This window comes from Rana temporaria, chromosome 3, assembly GCF_905171775.1.
Source record: "Rana temporaria chromosome 3, aRanTem1.1, whole genome shotgun sequence".
In the NCBI taxonomy this organism is placed as follows: domain Eukaryota; kingdom Metazoa; phylum Chordata; class Amphibia; order Anura; family Ranidae; genus Rana; species Rana temporaria.
Genome location: NC_053491.1, coordinates 277,188,646 through 277,213,325, shown reverse-complemented (window position 1 = coordinate 277,213,325; position 24,680 = coordinate 277,188,646). Strand labels below are relative to the sequence as shown.

The 24,680-nt window shown below is 43.1% G+C and overlaps 1 protein-coding gene across 1 annotated transcript in view; it reads right to left on the bottom strand.

Moving 5' to 3' along the window:
* Window positions 1–5,234: 5,234 nt before the first annotated feature.
* Window positions 5,235–24,680, bottom strand: part of WWC1 (WW and C2 domain containing 1) — a 218,560-nt gene continuing 199,114 nt past the window's right edge. The window contains exons 21-23 of the mRNA XM_040344669.1: window positions 23,701–23,931; window positions 9,183–9,304; window positions 5,235–5,717 (exon numbers count right to left, since the gene is read on the bottom strand). Of these exons, the coding sequence (XP_040200603.1) occupies window positions 5,651–5,717; window positions 9,183–9,304; window positions 23,701–23,931 (420 nt within the window). The 3' untranslated portion in view covers window positions 5,235–5,650. The remainder of the gene's footprint in view (window positions 5,718–9,182; window positions 9,305–23,700; window positions 23,932–24,680) is intronic.

Here is a 24,680-nt window from a genome sequence, read left to right as displayed (position 1 = left end):
GGTGCCTGAGCACCAGAGCACCAATCGGGAGCAGCACCAGACGGACGGCAGACGAGCGCGGCGCTCGTGGATTTGCGACCGTTCTATCACTGCTCTATGTGAGTTTTTTATCGTTATTTTTGTGCTTTTATTAAACATTTGTTGTACCGTTTTACACGATGTGCCCCCCCCTCTCTTACTTCTCCCTCCCCGGTTTCTTCCACCATACTATGAGCAATCGGCTCAGAGGATATTGAGGTATAAGAGCTGTGGCGGAGAGAAGCTAAAGAGACAAGCTCGGCGCTCGTGGAGATAGGCACCCTTTCCTTACACACTGTGTAAGTAGTGTAAGTGTACACTTACCCATCTTGGCAAAACCTTTTCCTTATATGTGGCAGGAGGACCAGGTTACATTATATATTTCTTCTTCCTATATGTATGACCAACCACCGAGATCTAACAGAGAGACACCCACCTAACAGGAATCTGGAGTATTGGTAATTGATTTTGGCTCTAAGTGACAGAGTAAAAATAAAAGTTCAAACAAAAATCAGCATTTAGGAATAGAAAAAAAAGGGGGGGGGGCGGGGAGGAAAGGGGTGGGATAAAAGATGGCAGTAAATAAAAAATGACCTATATTAAAACTTTTGTTTATCACAGCTATATTCCTTTCCTTGTTTCCCCAAAGATTTTCTAGTTTCTTGTTGTTTCCCTATATACCATCCAGGGGGCCCATGTACGGTGGCACTCCTCGTGTATGTCTAATTCATATGCTAGGAGTGTTTCCATTTTCTCTATACAGTCCATTTCATTAACCCATTCCTTGACTGATGGAGTTTGCATTGAGCGCCAATGCCGTGGTATGACTAGTCTCTCTGCTGTCAGCCAAGAGACTCTTTTCGATGTTTTTGTATGATCCTGGTAGAATCGAGCGTAGGGTTGTTTGTGGCGTGTTTGATATTGGTTCCACTGTAACTAAAGTGTATAACCGCATAATCTTTTCCCAATAATTTAAAATTTGAGGGCATTCCCACCAAATGTGAAACAATGAGCCTTTGGCCGCATGGCACTGCCAGCATATTTCCGATTTATCTGGGTATATACGCTGAAGTGACAATGGGCTCCAGTACCATCTAGAGAGAAGTTTGTAGTTTGTCTCTTGTGCTTTAATTGTTAGTGACATACATTGTGTAAATGTAAATGACTTCTCCCACTCTGCATCTCCAATTTGAACATCCAGCTCATTCGCCCATTTGTTTATATATTCGGGAGGTTCAGGATGGTGGGGTATCTTATAAATTGAAGATAAAACATGTTTTGGTTTTGAGTCTTATAGCAACAAAAGTTTGAACCGAGTTACATCTCTATGGAAAGATTTATTTGGGGGAATGGACAGGAATGATAGCAAGTGCCGATATTTCAACCATTGCGTAAATGAAGGTTGCTGTGTAAGGATTAGGTTTAATACCGGCGGGAATTTTTCCTGGCAGGGAATCTGACACACTCTTCGATGTGATTCTTTATTCCAAGCAAGGAAACTTTCCCGATTTAAGGCTGGCGGGAATCGTGGATTACCGAATAAAGGTGTCATAGGTCCTACTTGTGAGGAAAGTTCTAATTGTAAGGCTGTTTTAGCCCAGATTTTTAATAAATGGTATATAAGAGAGGGCAAAGTGGGGGGTAGATCTCGGTGAGTGTCACTGGTATCAAAATCTAGCCAAGGAAGCGCTTTAAGATCAAATTGATTTAACCATTGTTCTATTAGTACCCATTGTTTGGTATCAGGAAAGTGAAACCAATTCACTAGCCGGGTTAATACTGCCGCTACATAGTAATATAGATCGGGTGCGCCCGCGTCTCCTTCCATTTTGGCCAATGATAATAATTTTTTGTGTAATCTAGGTTTCCTATGTCCCCAGATAAACTTTGTGAAGGCTGACTGTAAAGTGGAGAAATAAGATCTAGGGACAAAAACCGGAGTAGTTTAAAATAAATAAAAGAACCAAGGTATTATATCCATTTTTAGTATATTAAAGCGGGGGTTCACCCTAAGAAAAAAAAAAAATAATTTCTAACATGCCATCTAGCATACTAGCGTGAGCTACAGTATGCCTTTGTTTTATTTTTTTGCGCCGTACTCACTGTGATATCCCGGAGATAAGTTTCAGTCTAGTAGGCGTTCCTAGTCAGAGGGGAACATGATTGACGGCCGGCTATGGCGCGTCACGCCTCACGGAAATAGCCGAAATAGGACGTGGCTCTTCACGGCGCCTGCGCAGTCAGCTCCGATGTCTGTGCGCAGGCGCTGTAAAGCGCCGTTAAGAGCCGAGTCCTACTCGGGAGGCGTGACGCACAATAGCTGGCCGTCAATCATTGTCCCCTCTGACTAGGAACGCCCATTCCCCGCGGGGAGCCTGAAACTTATCTCCGGGATTAAACAGTGAGTACGGCGCATTTAAAATAAATAAAGGCATACTGTAGCTCACGCTACTATGCTGTATTTCTTGCTAGAAACTTGCATTTAAGGGTGAACCACTGCTTTAACCGTCCCAAACCACGAATATTGATTGCAATCATATTTTATAAGATCCTGTAGGGTACGTTGCATAAGAGGAATATAATTTGTTGGATATAAATTGTTTGGATCGGAGGGGCTAGAATTATCTAGATATTTTAATGCAGAGGAACAAATATTGAATGAAATTCGTTTTTTCAATGCCGTCACTTGTTGAGGTCTAAGTGACACATTGAGAATTTCTGATTTTGATACATTTAATTTAAAGTTGCTAAGGGAACCGAAACGTTGAATTCAGATAAAATAGAAGGTATAGAAACATGTGGGTTAGTGGCATAAAGTAATAGATCGTCGTCAAATAAGGCTCATTTTATTTCCTTTTGATTTATCTGTATGCCCGAAATTGGAAAAATTATGTCTAATTGCTATTGCTAAATGCTCCATTACCAAAACAAAGTAAAGGCGATAGTGGGCATCCTTGACGAGAACCGTTTTGTATAGTAAAACTTGTTGTCAACGATCCATTAATCCTTATCCTAGCCTCAGGTTTAGTGTATAACGCCAACATTTTATGAAGTAAATTTGGGCCCAGACCTATTTGCATCAATGATTGTTTAAGAAAAGGCCATTCAATCCAATTAAATGCCTTCTCTGCATCAACTGAAAGGAGCCATACTGGTATTTTGGCTGTTTGGGCCTAATTCATTAATAAAAAAGTTTTTATCGTATTGTCGCGTGCTTCCCTTCCTTGGACAAAACCCGCCTGGTCTGTATGTATCAGATTTGGGAGAAGGGGTTGGAGACGTAGCAAAATCAATTTGGCATAGATTTTTAGGTCTATCCCAATTAGGGATATCGGGCAGTAACTGGAACATAATGTTAAATCCTTTTCTGGTTTCGGGATCAAGGTGATATGTGCTTCTAGTGTCTGAGTTGGAAATTGGTTCCTAGAAGAGATGGAGTTATATACTTGGAGCAAAAATGGGGATAGGTGTTACATTTTACAATGTATTGTATACCCTTTGAAAATAAAATATTTTGAAAGTAAAGATTATCATTGGAGTGTGTTAACACCTCCCAGTATAATGAAACGGTGGAGAATCAGCTCTGTGCACAGATAGAAAGGGCTGCAAGGGCTGGGACAGTGATAATAATGAGGAATTTTAACTACCCAGAAATTAACTGGAGTAATGGCACTGCTGGGATAGGGGTAAAAATGTATAAACCTATTACAAGAAAATTTTATGTTTCGGTTTATTGAGGCCCCAACTTGGAATGACGCTTTGTTGGACCTGGTAATCTCAAACCATGCAGAGCTTATAACCAATGTTCACATAAAGGAACATCTGGGTAGCAATGACCATAACATGATTTCATTTAATGTTAACTAAGAAACAAGCTCATACTGAAAATATAAATACACAAAGTAACATTAGGAGAGAAAATATTCCAAGGATAAGGGCTGCTCTCCAAGACTTAGACTGGGAGGGAATATTGGCATCGATGAACACAAAACAGAAATGGGAATTCTTCAAAAAGACTATGCAAACTCACAGCAAAATATATTCCCAGGTTCCTGAAGGCGCAACACTGATTGCAAAACGCGTAGAGGCTTCTGGATAACAACGACATCACTTCCTGCATGTACCCGAACGATCGTGAGGCTTAAACCGCACACTAACTACAGGGGAGCGCTCGCTGATATATCAGCCCCATAAACACTGCTGGAACGGCTTTGCGCTGGCCTCCTGGCACTGGAAATGAGTGCAATATTTTATACCTTATTTTATCAATAAACAGCAAATATATTGCGCAATGATGGCTATTTATTTTTATATGAGATCCTGATATAAGCCAGCATGGATGTTTTTCAAGAATTAATTATTGGCATACCGATTGGAAAGAGTGTCAGATTGATCCCTATGAGTGGAGTGGTTATCTCTTATACGAACCAAAGGCACATATGTAGCTTGTTTCTGGTAAGTGACCATTTCAGAAGGTGGTGGTGTCTTCACAAGTTGGTGGATAAATAGCTTTGTTCAGTCACGGATGAGGAATGGAGCACGTGGGAAATAGTTCTTTTTTTTTTTTTCATACAGGTCAGAACTAGAGAAACACTCATACATGTTTTACAAACATGTAAAAAAATCTTGCAAGTATTTAAGGCAATTGACTGTAGCTCAGAACTTCCACAAAGGGAAATAGTTTACCAGCTTTGAAGAAATAACATAATGATCTCCTCTTGCATTCATATTTTTTTTATTTTTCTTGTATTTATTTCGTTTTTGCTTTCACTTTGAAGGGACAGGGAACCAAAATAAAACCAATCATTTATTATTCTTGCACTGGGTATATCTGGGTTACCTGTTGCAGATATTTATATTCCATACACTTTCCACTTGATAGTCATATTACTGAGTGGTGGAAATTTTAATATCCATGAATAATTTAAACACAATAAAACGTCATTAATGCAATGAGACAAGAGATTACAAAATCATCAAGAATGATTTTTATTAAAAAAAAAAAAAAAAAAAGATGATTTTGACCTTCAGCCGAATGGTGTTTTTGTCAGTAGGTGATAAGTCACTTGATTAACAATGTTTTTTCTTTTCACCAGAACCCCAGTGTACTACAGCATCATAAAATAATGCCAAAAGCTTAACATGTAATAAAACCTGTATTCTTGTCCTACAGTCTTTCTAAAAATGTAGTATAAAATACTTCATGAGAAAAGTGATTCCAGTAGAACGTACCATGTATATTCTACAGCAACATTTCATTTATTAAGGTTGAAGGGTAAAACTTGAAGTATAATTAAATTAATTTTATTGCAATATAAGCTCTCAAGCATTTTTCTATACAAAAGTCATATTTCTTTAACAGCACAGCGGAGCGTGCTTTTTATCTTCCATCAAAATATGATTCTTATTATACAAACTGTACAAACTTGGAAATACAGAAAATAAACGGTCAATTCTTGTTATTTGCATTAGTGTAGAAAATGGTTTTCTCTTAAAACTTTGAAGATTTAACACATATCAACAAACTCTGTACCTTCATAACACCACAACATATTACTTCAGACACATTTGATTGTGTTTTCTGCTGTAGTGGCATTCAGAACAGAAACACAAAATACTTCTATGGTCAATATTAAACATCATCTGCAGCAAGAGTGGGAATGTTTATTCTTGGCCGGGTGAAAAATGCCATTTTCTCTCTAGAAAAAAATACAGAAAAAATAATGATTTAGTCTTAGTTACAAACTCAAGAGACTCCTTTCAGCAATATATCACTATCATCTCAACTGTTTAGAACAAATATCAGCTGTAAAATCTTTCATGTCTAAATGGTTGCGGATATCACGTCTGTCAAACTTAGTCCTTGAAGGTTGTAAGTTTAAAGTGGCTGTAAAGGCTGAAAGTTTTTTTTACTTTCATTAATTCTAAGACCTGCTCCCCCCGCAGCCCCGTAAGATTTACCTGAGCCCCCTTTTGATCCTGCGATGTACACAGGAGCCTGGGCTGTCCCAGATCTCTCTCTCCTTACTTACAGGAGCCATTTGCTCTCACTGCTGTCAAATCACAGCTAGAGAGCCATTGAGGAGAGAGCAGGGGACAGGGCTGAGCCGCGGTGCGGCGGTTCTATGTGTCTTCTGAAGGCATAGAGCAGGGTTCGGGAGCAAACACGCACAAGTATACCTCTGCGCTACCCCAAGTGTGAATCAATCACATATAATGTAGAAATAAATGAGCTAGTGAGTTGCTGCTTACACATTTCGTGTTCCCACAAATAAAGCAATATGTAAAGTGTTAGTGATGTCCGGTCCGGACTGGAAGTGATGAAAAAGACTGGCAAGTCTATGTACTGATACAAAACAAAGGGGCAGATCCTCATAGAATTGCATTGGCGCAGCGTATGGGAGATATGCTACGCCGCTGTAACGTACTTTTTGAAGCTTCGAATCCACAAAGAATTTGCGTCGCAAGTTACGGCGGCGTAGTCTATCTCTCGCCGCGTAATGGCGCGCAATTCAAATGCGGCGAGTAGGGGGTGTGTTTCATTTAAATGAAGCGCGTCCCCGCGCCGAACGAACTGTGCATGCGCCGTCCCTAAATTTCCCACCGTGCATTGTGCTAAATGACGTCGCAAGGACGTCATTGTTTTGACGTGGACTTAAATTACGTCCAGCCCGATTGACGGACGACTTATGCAAACAAAATAACATTTTTAAAATTATATGCGGGAACAACGGCCATACTTAACATTGCGTACGCCACCAGATAGCAGCTTTAACTATACGCCGAAAAAAGCCGACTAGAGAAGACGTAAAAGAATGCGACGACCGCTCGTACGTTCGTGGATCGTCGGAAATAGCTAATTTGCATACTCGACGCGGAAAACGACGGGAATGCCACCCAGCGGACGCCGAAGAATTGCATCTAAGATACGAAGACGTACGCCCGTCGGATCTAACCCAGATGCCGTCGTATCTTGTTTTGAGGATTCAAAACAAAGATACAACGCAGGAAATTTGAAAGTACGCCGGCGATACTCTCTTTGTGGATCTGCCCCATAGTGTTTTTAACTGTAAGAGCTGCTATTTTTAATAAACTACTAACAATTTTAAAGTACTACATTTTCTTATACCCTAAACATATGGAGTGATCGTGTGAAACTGAAACTTAAAGGAACTACTACTTAGAACCATCTGGAGGATGGCCCCACACAGGGAGCCATATCAGATGTAACACCATCGTGGGTATTACATTCATAATTTTTGTTTTTTTAAGGTGAGAGTTCTGGGAACATAGAGGTGGCACAAGGAGGTGAAAACACACGGTTTTGTTTTATGCACTAGATCAGCACATTAATGAAAGAACACTATTTTTAAACACTTTCCGCCCACCGTATGAAGAATGACGGCCAGGATCTGGTTCTGTTATCCTGACTGGGCGTCATATGACGTCCAGCAAGATAACATGGGGGCGCACAGTGCGGCGATCGCATGTGCGGCGTGTCAGTCTGACATGCCGCATCTATGATCGTGATAAGAAGCCTCTGTCAGAGGCTTCTTACAACGTGATCAGCTGTGACCAATCACAGCTGATCATCGCGTGAGCCAGGAAGTGCTGGTAAACAATTGGCGGCTCTCCCTGTCAGAAGGGGGGGGTCTGTGCTGATAATCAGCACATTGATTATCAGCACAGCCCCCTCAGATCTCACAGTGCCCAGCAGTAAAACTTGTCAGTACCTCATCATCAGTGCTGCCCATCAGTGCCACCTGTCAGTACCGCCTATCTGCCAATCACAGCCGCCAGTCAGTGGCCATCAGTGCTGCATATTAGTGCTGCCTATTGGTGCCCATCAGTGCTGAATATCAGTGCCACCTATCAGTGCCCATCAATTCTACATATCAGTGCATCCTCATCAGTGCCACCTTATCAGTGCTGCTTCATCAGTGTCCATCAGTGCTGCCTCATCAGTGCCCGTCAGGGAAGGAAATATTTTTTTTTATAATCGAAACAAAGAAAACTTTTTTTTTCTTTAAAAATGCTGTTCTTTTTTAGTTTGTTCAGCAAAAAATAAAAACTGCAGAGGTGATCAAAAACCACCAAAAGAAAACCATATCATGTATTTCAGTTGTTTCATTCATTTAAAAAATCACATGTAGTAAATTATGTCAGCTTAACTACTTGCTGGCGGCTGGCTGTCATATGACATCCTGGCCTTTGTGCAGGGATATCTGGGTGCCTGCAGCTACAGGCATCATTCAGATATTGTCTTTTTCAGCCAGCGATTCTGTGAACCATGAGAACGATCATAGCGGCTGGTCTTACGGGCGGTGAGAGGGGACAATCCCCCCTCTCGTGCTTCTATCGACTCACCACTGCGATCAGTGAGTCGGAGAATGGCCCGGATGATTACCATAGAGATTTCCAGAGGACCAGATGGTCGCCGGAGTCCCTCGTTTAGAAAAAAAAAAGAGCGTCAAACTGTACATTTTTAAGTAAAATTAACAATAATTCAGGTTTTTATTTTTTTAAGTGTCCCTGTCCCCGTGTGCTCGCACGCAGAAGCGAACACATACCTAAGTCCCGCCCACATATGAAAACGGTGGTCAAACCACACACATGAGGTGTCGCCGCGAACAGTAGAGCATGAGAAATAATTCTAGTCCTAGGCCTCCTGTGTCACGCAAAACATGTAACCAGTAAAAATAAATTCAATTGTCGCCTATGGGGATTTTTAAGTACCAAAGTTTGGTGCCATTCCACGAGTGTGTGCAATTTTGAAGTGTGACATGTTAGGTATCTATTTACTCGGCGTAACTTCATCTTTCACATTATGCAAAGAAATTGGGCTAACTTTACTGTTTTTTTTCTTAAGCATGCAAAAAAACCCAAAAAAACTGTTCGAAAAATTGCTGCGCAAATACTGTGCGAGATAAAAAACTGCAATGACCGCCATTGTATTCTCTAGGGTCTCTGCTAAAAAAATATATATAATGTTTGGGGTTCTATGTAATTTTCTAGCAAAAAATTATGATTTTTACATGTAGGAGAGAAGTGTCAGAATTGGCCTGGTTGGCAAATGGTTAAGTATTATAATATACAGTTTTGTGAATGCACACAGTAGTTTTGCAAAGGAAATTGGATTTCTAAAGCTTATATTACAGTTTTACCTGAAGGACTGGACTTCCAGTGGCTCCTTACAGCTTTGTCCTCGTAGGCGGCGTACATCCTTAGCGGCTGCTTTCATCATCTTCTCTGCTTGCATTTCATATTTCTGCTCTATTTTTTGTACCTAAGTAGTTATAAAACCGATAACTGTTACTAAAAGTAAATACCTATGTGACAAATTATTAATATGAAGAACACAGGTCTCCGCACATCTATTGCCAAAATAAACTATACTGTATATGCCAGATTTGTGTGTGATGCCTGTTAATATACACTGCTCAAAAAAAAATTACAGGGTATACAAAGGTACACTTTGAAAACACATCAGATCTGGGGAAAAATATCATGCTGGATATCTATACTGATATGGACTGGGTAATGTGTTAGGAACCAAAGGATGGCACATTGTTTGATGGAAATGAAAATTAGAAACAAAACCTAAAATAGAGTGGGACTTTTTAGGTGCTGAAACTCCCTCTCGGAATGACAGTCAAAACATCAAAGATAAGGATATATAAGTGGACCTTATCCTAAACCTGGTGGAAATTTGTGCCCATTAAGATCACTGCCATTAATATGGCTATACCCCCAGTATGAATTTTAATATATTTGTTTAATTAAAAAATAGTATTTTTTGTACTCACTGTAAAATCCTTTTCTCTGTCGTCCATGGACGGACACAGCCTTCACAAGTCTTGACATATGGTTATGTTCCTGTTCATAGGAGAGGACTAGGCAGAATATGTTAGATATTTAAATACATGTTACTTTAACAGAGTTGAACAGCCCCGTCCAGGGAACGGTCCCTCCAGACATAACCCTCCTCCCTGCAGTATGCAGCCTCAGTTCGTAATAAGCAGTACAAACCTAAAAAGGAGAAGTGGGTGCTGTGTCCGTCCATGGACGACAGAGAAAAGGATTTTACGGGGAGTACAAAAAAATCCTATTTTCTCTTATCGCCCATGGACGGACACAGCCTTCAGAAGTCTTGAAATATGGGACGCCCCCAAGCAGTGTGAAAAAACGAGGGGTGGGAACAGTATCAGTAAAAACAAACAAACTTCACCCCAAAACAAGCAGAGCTCCAAAACCTTGCAGCCGAAGGAAGCATCAGAAGATGCACTCACATCAACCTTGTAAAATTTAGAAAAAGTGTGAACGGATGACCAAGTCGCCGCCTTACACACCGGTGAGACAGACGCTTGATGTCGGAAAGCCCAGGAAGCACCAATTGCCCTGGTTGAATGTGCCGTGACCGGAAAGGGGGGCGCCCTCCCCTTAAGAGCATAGGCCTGTATGACAGTCTGCCTGATCTACTGAGAAATGGTGGCCGACGAGACCGCCAGGTCCTTTTGTGGACCAGACACCAACACAAAAAGTGAGTCAGACCTCTGAAACGGAGCCATAGCAGACAGGTACACCCACAAAGCATGTACCGCATCTAAAGTATGTAGCGCAACCTCCTTAGGATGCGCCGGCCGAGGACACAAGGATGGAAGTACAATGTCCTCGTTAAGGTGAAAGGCCAAAACCACCTTAGGAAGAAAGGAAGGTTGCCGGCGCAACACTGCCTTATCCTTATGGAGGACCAAGTATGGCGACCTGCAAGACAAGGCCGCCAATTCAGAAACACGTCTGACAGAAGTAATGGCCACTAAAAAGGCCACCTTCTGAGATAGTGTCAAGAGAGGAATCTCTCTGATGTTTTCAAAGGGAGGTTCCTGAAGAAACAAGAGCACCAAATTCAGATCCCATTGAAGGAAGAGGTGGTTTAAGAGGGGTAAGTATATGATGAACCTCCTGCAAATAAGTACCCACCACAGAATGGGCCACCAAAAGAACGCAGCCAAGGCTGAAATTTGTCCCTTAATGGTGCTTAAGGCAAGTTTCTGATCTACTCCACGCTGTAACCTGGAAACCGGATACGTCCGTGAACGCCACCCCATCTCTTTGCATAAAGAGATGTAAGCCTTCTGCCACATACACACGACCGTTTTTCATGACGAGAAAAATTGCATTTTTTAAATTGGTCATTAAAAACGACCATGTGTAGGCTCTAGAGCATTTTTCTCATCGTGAAAAATGGGCATTAAAAATTTAGAACATGCTCTAATTTTTCTCGCTGTTTTTTTACGTTGTGAAAAGCGTTAGCGTGTAGGCTTTAACGACGGGAAAAAACCGTGCATGCTCAGAAGCAAGTTATGAGATGGGAGCACTTGTTCTGGTAAAACTAGCGTTTGTAATGGAGATAGCACATTCGTCACGCTGTAACAGACTGAAAAGCATGAAGACTGAAAAGTGCAAATCGTCTCTCGCCAAACTTTTACTAACACGGAATTAGCAAAAGCAACCCAAAGGGTGGCACCATCCAAATGGAACTTCCCCTTTATTGTGTCGCTGTACGTGTTGTACGCCACCTCGCTTTGCTTGAGCATTTTTTTTTTCACGATCGGGTGTATGCAAGGCAGGCTTGACAAGAATCCTGTTGAGAAAAACATTGTTTTTTCCATGACACTAAAAGCGGTCGTGTGTACGTGGCATTCCAGGTGCAATGGTAGATCTTCCTGGAAGTAGACTTCCCTGCCCTCAGCATGGTTGAGATGACAGAGTCCGAAAGACCCCAGTCCCTTAGTACCTGGCTTTCAATAGCCATGCCGTTAAAACCAGCAACTGTAAAGCAGATTGAAGTATGGGACCTTGAGACAGAAGGTCCTCCCGCTTTGGCAGCCGCCAGGGTGCATCCGCTACCAGGTGCACAAGATCGGCGTACCAAGGATGCAGAGGCCAGTCTGGAGCAATTAGAATCATCGGGAACCAATCGGCTCTACTCTGCGGAGCAGCCAAGGAAGCTTCAATGGGGGAAAGGCATAAATTAGCCGATACTGACCCCACAGGGCCACTAACGTGTCTGCCCAGGGATCTCTGGACCTGGCCACGAACCTCGACACTTTGCGGTTGAGACGAGAGGCCAGGAGATCCACTACTGGTGTGCCCCAACTCCGGCAAAGGAGTTGAAACACCTCCGGATGCAATGACCATTCCCCACTGGCACGCTTCTTTCCGCCCACCTTAGGATGTGAGCGACCTCAGACGCTGCAGCAGAACTCCGTGTTCCCCCCTGATGGTTGACATAAGCCACCGCCGTGGCATTGTCCGACTGGATCCTGATTGGGCGACCTTGAAACCTCCTTGACCACAAGGAGAGGCACAGCCTGATCGCCCGAAGTTCCAGGACATTGATCGGCAGACGGGATTCCTGTAAAGGCCAGCGACCCTGGGCCGACTGGACCCCCCAGACGCCCTCCCCAACCTGTGAGGCTGGTGTCCGTCATAATCACCATCCACTGGAAGAGAGGAAACGACTTCCCAGACCGAAGAGCCGGGAATTTCAGCCACCGATTCAGAGAGACTCTGACTAGGTGGCTACCTGAATCTGGCGATCCAGAGACAATGGAGATTTGTTAAAATTGGACAGGTTCTCCTTCTGCAATACTCAAGTGTGGAACTGGGCATACGGTACTGCCTCGAAGGAGGCTACCATCATACCCAGGACTCGCATGCAAAAAACGGAGAGACGACCATTTGCGGGATGCCAACAGCTTCACTGCAGACTGAAGAGTCTGCAATTTTTCCAGGGGAAGAAAAACTCTTGCCTCCGCGGAGTCCAGAATCAACCCCAGGTATTCCAAATACCAGGACCAGGACCGACTTCAAGATGTTTAAACACCCACCCGAATTCTCGGAGGGTCTGGCTGGCTATAGACTCATCCACATCTAATTCTGAGCCAGAAGCTGCTCTCAGAAGAAGATCATCTAAGTAGCCTAAGTAGCAATGCCTCGCTGTCTCAGCAAAGGTAGGATTGGTGAAGAAAACTCTTGGTCCTGACGCTAGGTCAAAGGGAAGAGCCACAAACTGATAGTGGTCTTCGCCGATTGCAAAAGCAGAAACCTCCGGTGTCCTGCACAAATTGTGACATGCATGTATGCGTCCTTGATGTCCAAGGACGCCAGAAAGTCCCCCGGATGGAGCGCAGCCACCACCGAGCGAATGGATTCCATGCAGAACTTCCGTACTCTCACAAAGGCATTTAGGGCTTTGAGGTCCAAGATTGGATGGACCCCGTCCTTCTTCGGGACCACAAACAAATTAAAATAAAATACCTGAAACCTCTCGTCCTGCAACAGGTAAAATTACCCCACAACCTAGCAAGTCTTGTACTGCCCCCAATAGGGCCGGAAGGAGAGGGAGATTTGAGGGAAAGAATCTGTTCGGTGGATAAGAAAGAATATCTTGTACTCCGAAGAGACCACCTCGCAAACCCACTGGTCGAAGAGCAGGGAGGTCCACCGAGCTGTGAACCTGCGAAGCCTGCGGGAGCAACACTTCATGTGGTGGGTTTGGATGCCGGTTTGTTCGGCTTACGCACCCAGGGATGGCTTCTGTCCTCCAGCTGAGCCCTTGTCAGCCTGAGAGGGTCTACCCGCAGGCCCTGACTGACGAAAATACTGCTTTTGCGTGGGAAAAGAAGGAACCGGCTTACGGCGTGGCTCCTTCCCCTTGGTGGGCTGAGGGAGGAGAGTGCTCTTACCTCCAGTGACATCCTTAATAATGTCGTCCAGCGAGATACCAAAAAGTCTCCCACCTTTGAAAGGTAAATCAGCCAAAGCTTTCTTGGGTGCTTGGTCAGCAGACCAGCATTTCAGCCAAATCAGGAGGCGCAAGACCACCGCCAAAACAGAGGCTCTGGATATCAAGGGGGCTGCATCCAGGGTAGCATCACAGACATATACAAGGCCCTGGACCAACTGGTCGGCCAGTCGAATAAATTCGGGAGGGAGTTGGTGCTCCTACACAGTCTGGTGCAAAACCTTTACCCATTCAGTGAGTGTCTGAGACACCAAGGTTGCAGCCACAATAGGCCACAATGCAGACCCCAGCATGGTAAACATGGAGTGGGTCAGCGCCTCTGACCTACTATCAGTATGGTCCTTGAAAGCAAGGGTCCCTTCTATAGGGAGAGTGGTTACCTTATTTAACCGGGGCAACCGGGGGGTCAAAAGGGTAATGGACCGCCAGGCGCTGAGGAACCACAAAGGACTTCTGCGGCTTTTCCCATTCCTTATGAATGAACTTGTCAAAAAAGGACACATAAGGAAAAACCTTTACAGAGCGGTCAGACTTGTGGGACCCAACAAAGACTGAGCCCTCAGTAGATGCCTCAGCTGCACCATCCAGCTTAAGGGAGTCCCTCACAGCACTGATAAGCGCACTAACAAGTGTTCTGTCCTGTACTGACCCAGGTGAGGGGTCTTCCTCACAATGAAGGTCCTGGTCCACATCTTCGGACAGCCAAAAACCGGGGTCCTGTGCCGCAGCCAGGCCTGGATCTGAGTCAGAGCATTCCCCAGGAGATGGCGGGGGTAGGGGGCGCTTTGTACCCCCCTTACGCCCACATGCCGCTTCCACCCTGGCAACAAATGTTTCCAGGACTGCCGACAAAGTGTCCATGGGAACCACAGGTGCAGGAGCACCAGCTGCCACCTCTGGCTTGTTTGGGGAAGAAGGACCAGATATTGACTCCATAACATAGACAGCTCTCAGGGACCTTTTCAAGACCTTAAAGTCCACCCTCCTTGCTGCGCTGACCGGGGGTACCCAGGGGACTTACCAACCCAGCAAGAGACTGCTTAGCGCCGCTGCCCGCCCTCTGTACACAGCATGTGTTGTGAGGCAAAAGCTGTGAGGAAAAGCTGTGAGGAACAGAACTGTGAGGAGAATTGTGCTGCGCGCCGTTCAGAAGCCAGCACTAGAGGCCACAACCCCACCACAATAAAATGGCTGACCGCAATAACAAGCTGCGCCATAGTGCGACCACGTAAAAATTTTCCGCCAATGGGAAATTCCATTGTAAACAGCAGACTGCAAAAAAATGGCGCCGGCGCCGCCAATATGGCAGCGAAACACCACGGTGTGGATGAGAAGGCCGAATGGGGCTTCCCTGAGGCAAAGCACACCCCCACAGATAAAAATGGGCCCAGACACCCCACAGTTCCCCGTTGGGAAATGGACCCCCCCTCCACAGGTCCACCCCGGTAGCAGTGGTAGAGCAGCAGAGGGAAATGTGACAGAGAGCAGGGAAATGGAGGATAGGAGAACCCCCTAACCCCAGAAATGCCCAGCCGTTCCGACCCGCCAAGGCAGGAAGGACTGTACTTACCCGTCCATGCGAGGACCCGCTGGCGCATTCCTGACAGGCATATAACTGTGTTGGAGTAGCTGTCGGCCCGGTCCACTGAGAGTGAGACAACACAACAGCCCAGTCATGTATAGACCCTGGAGCAACAAGCCCACCGGACACCCCAGGAGTCATGGGGTATGTCGTGGCAGACCCAGCTCTTAGCTAAGGTGGGCTCACGCTCGCTGGCCGGACTGAGGAGACTACAAGGATCTATATATCCAGCCTGTCACCCAGTCGGCAGTTGATAGAAGAATCTCAAATAAAATGAAAAATGTCTTCAGGGCTCTGGGCCCAAAGGGAGCCACGTCCTTCTCTGAGGCTGCATGCTGCAGGGAGGAGGGTTATGTCTGGAGGGACCGCCCCCTGGGCGTTGGCTGTTCAACTCTGTTAAAGTAACATGTATTTAAATATCTAACATGTTCTGCCTAGTCCTCTCCTATGACCAGGAACATAACCATATGTCAAGACTTGTGAAGGCTGTGTCCGTCCATGGACGATAAGAGAAAAAAGTTTTTATCTTTGAGGTTTTGCCTGTCATTTCGAGAGGGTGTTTCAGTACCTAAAAAGTCCCACTCTATTTGATGTTTTGTTTCTAGTTCATAATCGGGGAAGTGGTGCTGTCTCCTTCAGCCTCAGTTTTTCATTTCCATGTATAGAAGGAAAAGCCACATTTCAGGCTTCAAACATAAAGATATAAAACACATTTTTTTTAAGAATCAACAACAAGTGGGACACAATCATGAAGTGGAACGAAATTTATTGGATATTTCAAACTTTTTTAACAAATAAAAAACTGAAAAATTGGGCGTGCAAAATTATTCAGCCCCTTTACTTTCAGTGCAGCAAACTCTCTCCAGAAGTTCAGTGAGGATCTCTGAATGATCCGATGTTGACCTAAATGACTAATGATGATAAATAGAATCCACCTGTGTGTAATCAAGTCTCCGTATAAATGCATCTGCACTGTGATAGTCTCAGAGGTCTGTTTAAAGCGCAGAGAGCATCATGAAGAACAAGGAACACACCAGGCAGGTCCGAGATACTCTAATGGGGGAAGAGGGCGCTAGTAAAAAATACCTCTAATGGGGTGTAGAAAACGTGATCCCAAATGGTATATGTGGGAAATGTGTATATGATACACTCTAATGTCTAAACAATTATAACAAAAAATATCTCGATTTGACCATATGCAATCACTGTGCTAATATAGCACACACACTGGTGACCTCAGTGAAAGTCCAAAAAAACACTATCCAAATAGTGCGTCTTATTGCGGTACTCAAAACCATATGCAAAATTAAATAAAACAGTCCATGTGTGCTTATTGACAAATCCAAACGATCATTGGAGCATGCAAAAACGGATCTTGAGTGTTGCTACAGCCACCACCATTAATACATTTGCACCCGAAGTGATCTTGCTAAAATGGAGGCTTACCAAAGGCAGTGGACCCCTTTCATATGAATTGGGTCAGATAAGCTGAACAGGTGTTAGTGCCTGCACACTGATGATAACGTGCAGACTGCAGATTCAATGCCAGTGATGATCAGGATTCCATCCAAAAACATTAACAGAGAGAAAAGCTATAGTGCATTACTGTTTATTTTAAAATCACATAACATAAAAAGCTGATTGGCCCCTTACTTGGAGAGTGCCTGCCCGGCACTAGGACTGCATGCGTCTAACAGGACCCTCAGCTGTGTGGGTTGCTGTGTGAAGAGGCGCGTTGTTCAATTGCAGCGGCGTGCGGGATCAGCTGGTGTGCTGAGAAAGTGCCAGACTAGCCTCCGACAATTGTTTCGTGGGTTACCACGTCATCAGGGGGGCGTCAGGTCCGAGATACTGTTGTGGAGAAGTTTAAAGCCGGATTTGGATACAAAAAGATTTCCCAAGCTTTAAACATCCCAAGGAGCACTGTGCAAGCGATAATATTGAAATGGAAGGAGTATCAGACCACTGCAAATCTACGAAGACCTGGCCGTCCCTCTAAACTTTCAGCTCATACAAGGAGAAGACTGATCAGAGATGCAGCCAAGAGGCCCATGATCACTCTGGATGAACTGCAGAGATCTACAGCTGAGGTGGGAGACTCTGTCCATAGGACAACAATCAGTCGTATACTGCACAAATCTGGCCTTTATGGAAGAGTGGCAAGAAGAAAGCCATTTCTTAAAGATATCCATAAAAAGTGTTGTTTAAAGTTTGCCACAAGCCACCTGGGAGACACACCAAACATGTGGAAGAAGGTGCTCTGGTCAGATAAAACCAAAATCGAACTTTTTGGCAACAATGCAAAACTTTATGTTTGGCGTAAAAGCAACACAGCTCATCACCCTGAACACACCATCCCCACTGTCAAACATGGTGGTGGCAGCATCATGGTTTGGGCCTACTTTTCTTCAGCAGGGACAGGGAAGATGGTTAAAATTGATGGGAAGATGGATGGAGCCAAATACAGGACCATTCTGGAAGAAAACCTGATGGAGTCTGCAAAAGATCTGAGACTGGGACGGAGATTTGTCTTCCAACAAGACAATGATCCAAAACATAAAGCAAAATCTACAATGGAATGGTTCACAAATAAACATATCCAGGTGTTAGAATGGCCAAGTCAAAGTCCAGACCTGAATCCAATCGAGAATCTGTGGAAAGAACTGAAAACTGCTGTTCACAAACGCTCTCCATCCAACCTCACTGAGCTCATAATGTTTTGCAAGGAGGAATGGGCAAAAATTTTAGTCTCTCGATGTGCAAAACTGATAGAGACATACAGCTGTAATCGCAGCAAAAGGTGGCGCTACAAAGTATTAACTTAAGGGGGCTGAATAATTTTGCACGCCCAATTTTTCAGTTTTTTATTTGTTAAAAAAGTTTGAAATTTTCAAAAAATGTTGTTCCATTTCATGATTGTGTCCCACTTGTTGTTGATTCTTCAAAAAAAATTAGTTTTATATCTTTATGTTTGAAGCCTGAAATGTGGCAAAAGGTTGCAAAGTTCAAGGGGGCCGAATACTTTCGCAAGGCACTGTATGTGGGGGACAGTTGTTTTTACTGTGTGGGGACACAATCCCCCTCCTTCTGAGGGACGTCCCTTAACGTCCATTCAGAAGGAAGCACCACCCAGCCCTATATATGCAGTGGCCGGATGGCATGTGGTTAACTGTCCAGATCAATATCCCAGGTGTTTGATTGACTTGTTGCTATACTCTGATTAAAAGGCATTCCTTTAATTTTTTTGAGCAGTGTAGTTGTGATGTCTAATATTTCATTCTTTTTTTTAGCTCTTTTCTGCATTTTAGACACTGTACTGTAGATGACAAAATCCTGGCTGCTGCATTTTGTGAACTCTGCTGTAACTTACATAGGCCTAAATGATACATGTATTATGCCGCATACACACGATCATTTTTTGACATGAAAAAAAACTACGTTTTTTCAGCATGTAGAAAAAACGTTGTTTTTTCCAACTACATCATTAAAACAACATTGCCCACACACTATCGTTTTTAAAAATGTCTAGCAAAGCGCGGTGACGTACAACACGTATAAAGGGGAAGTTCATTGCGGATGACGCCACCCTTGGGGCTGCTTTAGCTGATTTCCTGTTAGTAAAAGATGATTCGCGCTTTTCTGTCTGTTACAGCGTGATGAATGTGCTTACTCCATTACGAATGGTAGTTTTACCAGAACGAGCGCTCCTGTCTCATAACTTACTTCTGAGCATACGCGGGTTTTTAACGTTGTTTTAGCCCACACACAATCATTTTTTACAACCCGAAAAACGACATAGTTTAAAACGTCGTTAAAAAATGCAGCAAATGATGTGAAGCCCACACACCATCATTTTAAATGACATTTTTTTAAAAACGTAGTTTTTTTCATGCCAAAAAATTATTGTGTGTACGGGGCATTAGTGTCTAACAGTTCCTGGTTACTTACTAGTTTTTATAACAAATCTTTTATTAATTTCTTTACAAAACAGTACAATAAATACAACATAAAATCAATATACAAACTAACATACAAGGTCTCAAAATATACCCCTTCCTAAGCTAGTATAGAAGCTGGGTAGTCCTCTGCCAGTCTTACTCCTAGATTTCTCTGTCCCTTTTTACCTCCTGAACCAGTCTTTCCCCATCTCTTAACCATGGGAAATACCTAGGGGTAGGAAATACCCTACCCGTATTAGATGGGAGGGAAGGGCAAAGATAGAGACAGAGGGAAAAAGGAGGGAGAGAGAGGGAAGAAGGAGGAGAGGGAGAGAGAAAAAAAAAAAAAAAAAAAAATCAGGTGCTAAATATTAAGATGGGGAAAAAAAAGGGCACGTTCCCCTAAATAGAGAAAAAAAAAAAAAAAAAAAAAAAAAAAAAAAAAAAGCCAATAAATCTGTAGGAAATCTATATAAAGTATAAGGATCATTTCCCCTAATTGTGTATTTACTTCGGTGAAAAGAGAGAAAAAAAAAAAAAAAAAAAGAAAAAATCAGGTGCTAAATAGTAGGAAGGGGAGAAAAGGGCACTTTCCCCTAAATTGTAAACTTACTAGTAACCAACTTTTTAAAATCCCCATTTACATCAGACTACCCCGATCCGTCACGCAGTCCTTTTAATTTTTTTTCAGACCTCAATGAACTTGGTAAACAGACACAAATCCATTTACATTAGACTGCCCATAGACCCACTTCATAAAATGCAAATTCACAGAGTTCAACTGAAAACATAATTTAATTTAACCTTGCATCTTCAGTATCCTAAAGCTTCAAAATTATCCAGGGGAAGGCAACGAACCCTTCTAAAGTATGATGCACTATGGCCTAACGGAAGAAAAATAATTTCCTGATCCCCAATGCAATCCTATACCCCAGCAATTTCCACATATTAATAGCCAGGTATAATGTTCTGCATTTAAAAATATATCCAAACACTCTAAGTTGACTAGAACTAGTAGGCGTGGAAGACTATTGTATATGCTCACTGCTCTTACTGCAAAGAATCCTTTCCCTATATAGAGATAAAACCCCTTTCTCCAGACACAAAAAGTTCCCCTTGCCTTTTGCAGCGATCTTAATGGGCACAAATTTCCACCAGGTTTATGATAAGGTCCACTTATATATTTATACAAGCTGCTCAAACTGAGATACACTTAAACCTAGCTAAGATACGACTGCCTGCGCCGTCGTATCTTAGGGTGCAATTTTTCTGCTGGCCGCTAGGTGGCGCTTCCGTTGATTTCGGCATTGAATATGTAAATGGCTAGATACGCCGATTCACGAACGTACGCTTGCCCGTCGCAGTAAAGATACGCCGTTTCCGTAAGAGATACGCCGCGTAAAGATAAAACTGCCCCCTAGGTGGCGTAGCCAATGTTAAGTATGGCCGTCGTTCCCGCGTCAAAATTTGAAAATTTGACGTCGTTTGCGTAAGTCGTCCGTGAATGGGGCTGGACGTAATTTACGTTCACGTCGAAACCAATACGCCCTTGCGGCGTACTTTGGAGCAATGCACACTGGGATATGTACACGGACGGCGCATGCGCCGTTCGTAAAAAACATCAATCACGTCGGGTCACCAATAATTTACATAAAACACGCCCCCTCATTTGAATTAGGCGCGCTTACACCGGCCCCATTTACGTTACGCCGCCGTAACTTAGGAAACAAGTGCTTTGTGAATACAGCACTTGCCTCTCTGACTTACGGCAGCGTAGCGTAAATACGCTACGCCGCCGTAAAAATGCGCGGATCTACGTGAATCCAGCCCTATATGTTCGGCAACATCTTTAAGCTCTCAGAAAAACGACAGAAAAAGACAGAAAAAGTCCGATGGGGCCTACACGCGGTCATAATTTCTGACCAAAAGCTCACATCGAACTCTTCTTGTCGGAAATTCCGATCGTGTGAACGCGGCATAAGGGCCTCTTCACACAAAATGAGCAAATCGGCTATTGATGGCAAGAAAACGGGAAAATCTGCACTTGTGAAAAGAATTGTTCCTAACAATCATAATAATGTCCTCATAACTCATGGTATCCCAAGTAATGATGGAATTGCTTACACTTCATGGTTTAATCTGGCACTATATATGAATAGTCTAAAGCCTTGTACACACGATACAATTGTTGGCCAGGGGATTGTCTGTTGACAGACTGTTGTTCTAAAATCTTACTGTTAGTACTAGGGTTGTCCCGATACCACTTTTTTAGGACCGAGTATAAGTACCAATACTTTTTTTCATGTACTCGCCGATACCGATACCGATAGTCTCCCCAAATGCAGCCATGTGTCTCCCAATGCAGCCTTGTGTAGGTCTCCCCCCCCGCCGTCTAGTTGATCGGCGCTCGGGGAACATAACAGCCTTCATTTGAATAGCTGTGTGTTCCCCGCCGCGCTACGTCATATAAAGCCCCTCCCCCTTGCCTGGGCACTTTGATAGACAGGTCCCCTGTCCAATCCTGGGATGGGTGATCTGTCTATCAAAGTGCCCGGACAAGGGGGAACGGCTATATATGACAACGCGCGGCGGGGAACACACAGCTATTCAAATGAAAGCTGTTATGTTCCCTGAGCGCCGATCAACTAGACGGTGGCAGCGGCAGCAGCTCTCCTCCAGTGGCATGTTTTACATACCCGAGGACTGCTCTGCTCTCTGCCTTCCTCTCAGTCTCCTCTCCTCTCCGACCGCTCTCCGCCCCCTCTCAGAGGAAGAAAAAAAACAAGTACTCGCGCAAATGCTCAGTATCGGTCCCGATACCAATACTAGTATCGGTATCGGGACAACCCTAGTTAGTACACTCCGTTTGACAATTGTTGTCCAACTTTCTGCCAACAAATGTTGGATGACATGCTAGTAAATTTTTGGCAGACAACGGTTTGTCATCAGATTTTCTGATGGGCAGTATACAAATGCGTCATACAAAAGTCGAAAGTACAAATACGCATGTTTGAAATCAATGCTCACCAAACACAAACTTAGCAGAAGAGGCCCAAAGGGTGGCGCTCAAGAGCTGAAATTCCTCGTAGTATGTCACTACGTTCGTGCTTGTGGCACGACAATTGTGTGCCATTTGTATGCAAAACAAGGTCCAGGCACACGCCCTTTTCACACAAATCAGATGCTTGGTTGACCAACAATCATATCGTGTGTACGAGGTTTTACACTTACCACAACTACAATCAATGTAGTGATACATTGATAAAATCTTTAGCATGGGTAAAAGAAACAAATTAAAGCAGTATTAAACCCAAAAGCAAATATTATATTGCAGCTTACCAATTCCTAATGTGATGACTGCATTTTTTATTTTGTTTTTAGGCTTTCTTGTATTTTGTAGAGCTTTTTTATGATGCAGGGTCACAGTGCTTTATTATTTGTACCCTTATTATAGTCTACTTTAATGAATCAATCCATCATTGTTTTATGCCCTTATGCTATTACCGTTACAATTTTGGTCTACATACCCATGGTCTTAACTATGTATACCATGTTGAGTTTATTGTGTGTTGTCATGCATTGTTCAATTTGTTATTGATTCAGACCTAATATTATAATTACTAAATTGTATAAGTTTGTACCATTATACAGTGCATGTATGCCTTTTGTACTCAATAAACAATGCCTACAATAATTGATTCATTCAACTTAGTAGTGTTGCTTCATACAAAGTCCCATAACTTCTCCTTTTTTCAAATTACTAGGGATGGAGGTAAATCGTAGGTATTGCCTCATATAAAGTCCCATCTTTTTAACTTTTTTTTTCCACTTCAGACTTCGCCAATAAAGGACTACCCCGACAGAGGACAGGGAGACCTGCTCACGGTATAACCGCCCATAGCGTCTCATTTATGGCTTCGCATCATATGTGGTTATTTCTTCATAAGGATTTTTTTTTATATATTTTTTTTTCTTTTTGATATTTTTATATATTATTTTCTGGTGCAAATGCAACATTTATATTTTTTTCCACGGACAAATTTTGATCATGGACTCCTTCCCCTCGGGGAAAATAGGCTTAATATAGTTACTTTTTTTTTTTTCTCCCCAGACTGGCAATGCTGCTGTGCCTCATCCAGAGTGTAAGCACTCTAATACAGGAGGTGTGCTACTGGCCAGACCACCAGGTGAAAACAGAGAGGAAAAAGCCTAAAGAAAGAAAACATATGAAGCCATCACAGCTAATGATTGGTAAACTGCAATTTATAACATTCCCAATAGTGCCAGCCGCTGTTATGGCAGACTGTTAGAACCTCATTGCACAAGAAATTAGAAGGGTTAATGTTACATACTTGCTTCTCCACTTGTCTGAACAGAAGCCTAAAGCCGTCATCATCTTTCATCCTCTGAGGCAGCTCATTTTCACCTTGACGTTTGGCTTGCTCTAACTGTTCTTTCAGCTCTCTTAGTACAGCAATTTCTTCAATAAGCTGATTATGCCACGTCCTTGAAGCCTGCAGATCTAATTCCAGGTCCAGAGATGTACGAATTACACGTTCTCTCCCAGAGAGCTTCAAGGATGGCTAAAACAATAAAGATCATTTTAAATATCCCCTCAACATCTACAACACCTTGATTTGTTAATTTGAAGCTATATCAATGTTAAGAGGCAAAGTCTAATAGTTCCATAGGGCATAGAAATTGAAGGTATCCATTTCCCTGGGGACAGGTTCCCATTAAGGATGAAATGGACAGTGAACAGGCAAAGCAGATTACTAACAGGGAAAAAAACCCACATAATTCCAGCAGTAATATTGCCTTAATTACTTTGACAATTTGCTGGCCACCGCATGGTACAAGCAAAAGCCTCCTAAAGAAGGTAAAGGCTTTTACTTGGCCTGACTTGAAAAAAAGTAATGCCAGCAAAATAAAGCATTACAAATTAATAAATGGGCAAAGAGTGAGAAAAAAAAATTGGTAGAATATAGAAAATAATCTAACTCTGTTTGGTAAATGTTACCCTTGGATACATTACATGCATGTCTCACCTCAGAGTATTTAAGCCAGAACTTTTTGTCTTTTGAATAAATGGTTAAAACCCTGGTCAAGTTTTTTTCTGTTACCATCTGTAATCCCTTGGGGACTTTGAATTTCTGTCAATGGAACAGGTGTCTCCATGGATACATTTTTATATATTACTGTTCCAATGGCATCTGCAAAATACTGGATTTCCCATCACCTTCTGCCCGGTCACAAAAATCACCAGGACAAAACAGAAAGGGCAAATATCCCCAGCGGGCGCACAGACAACTATGAAAACCTGGGGTTTTAA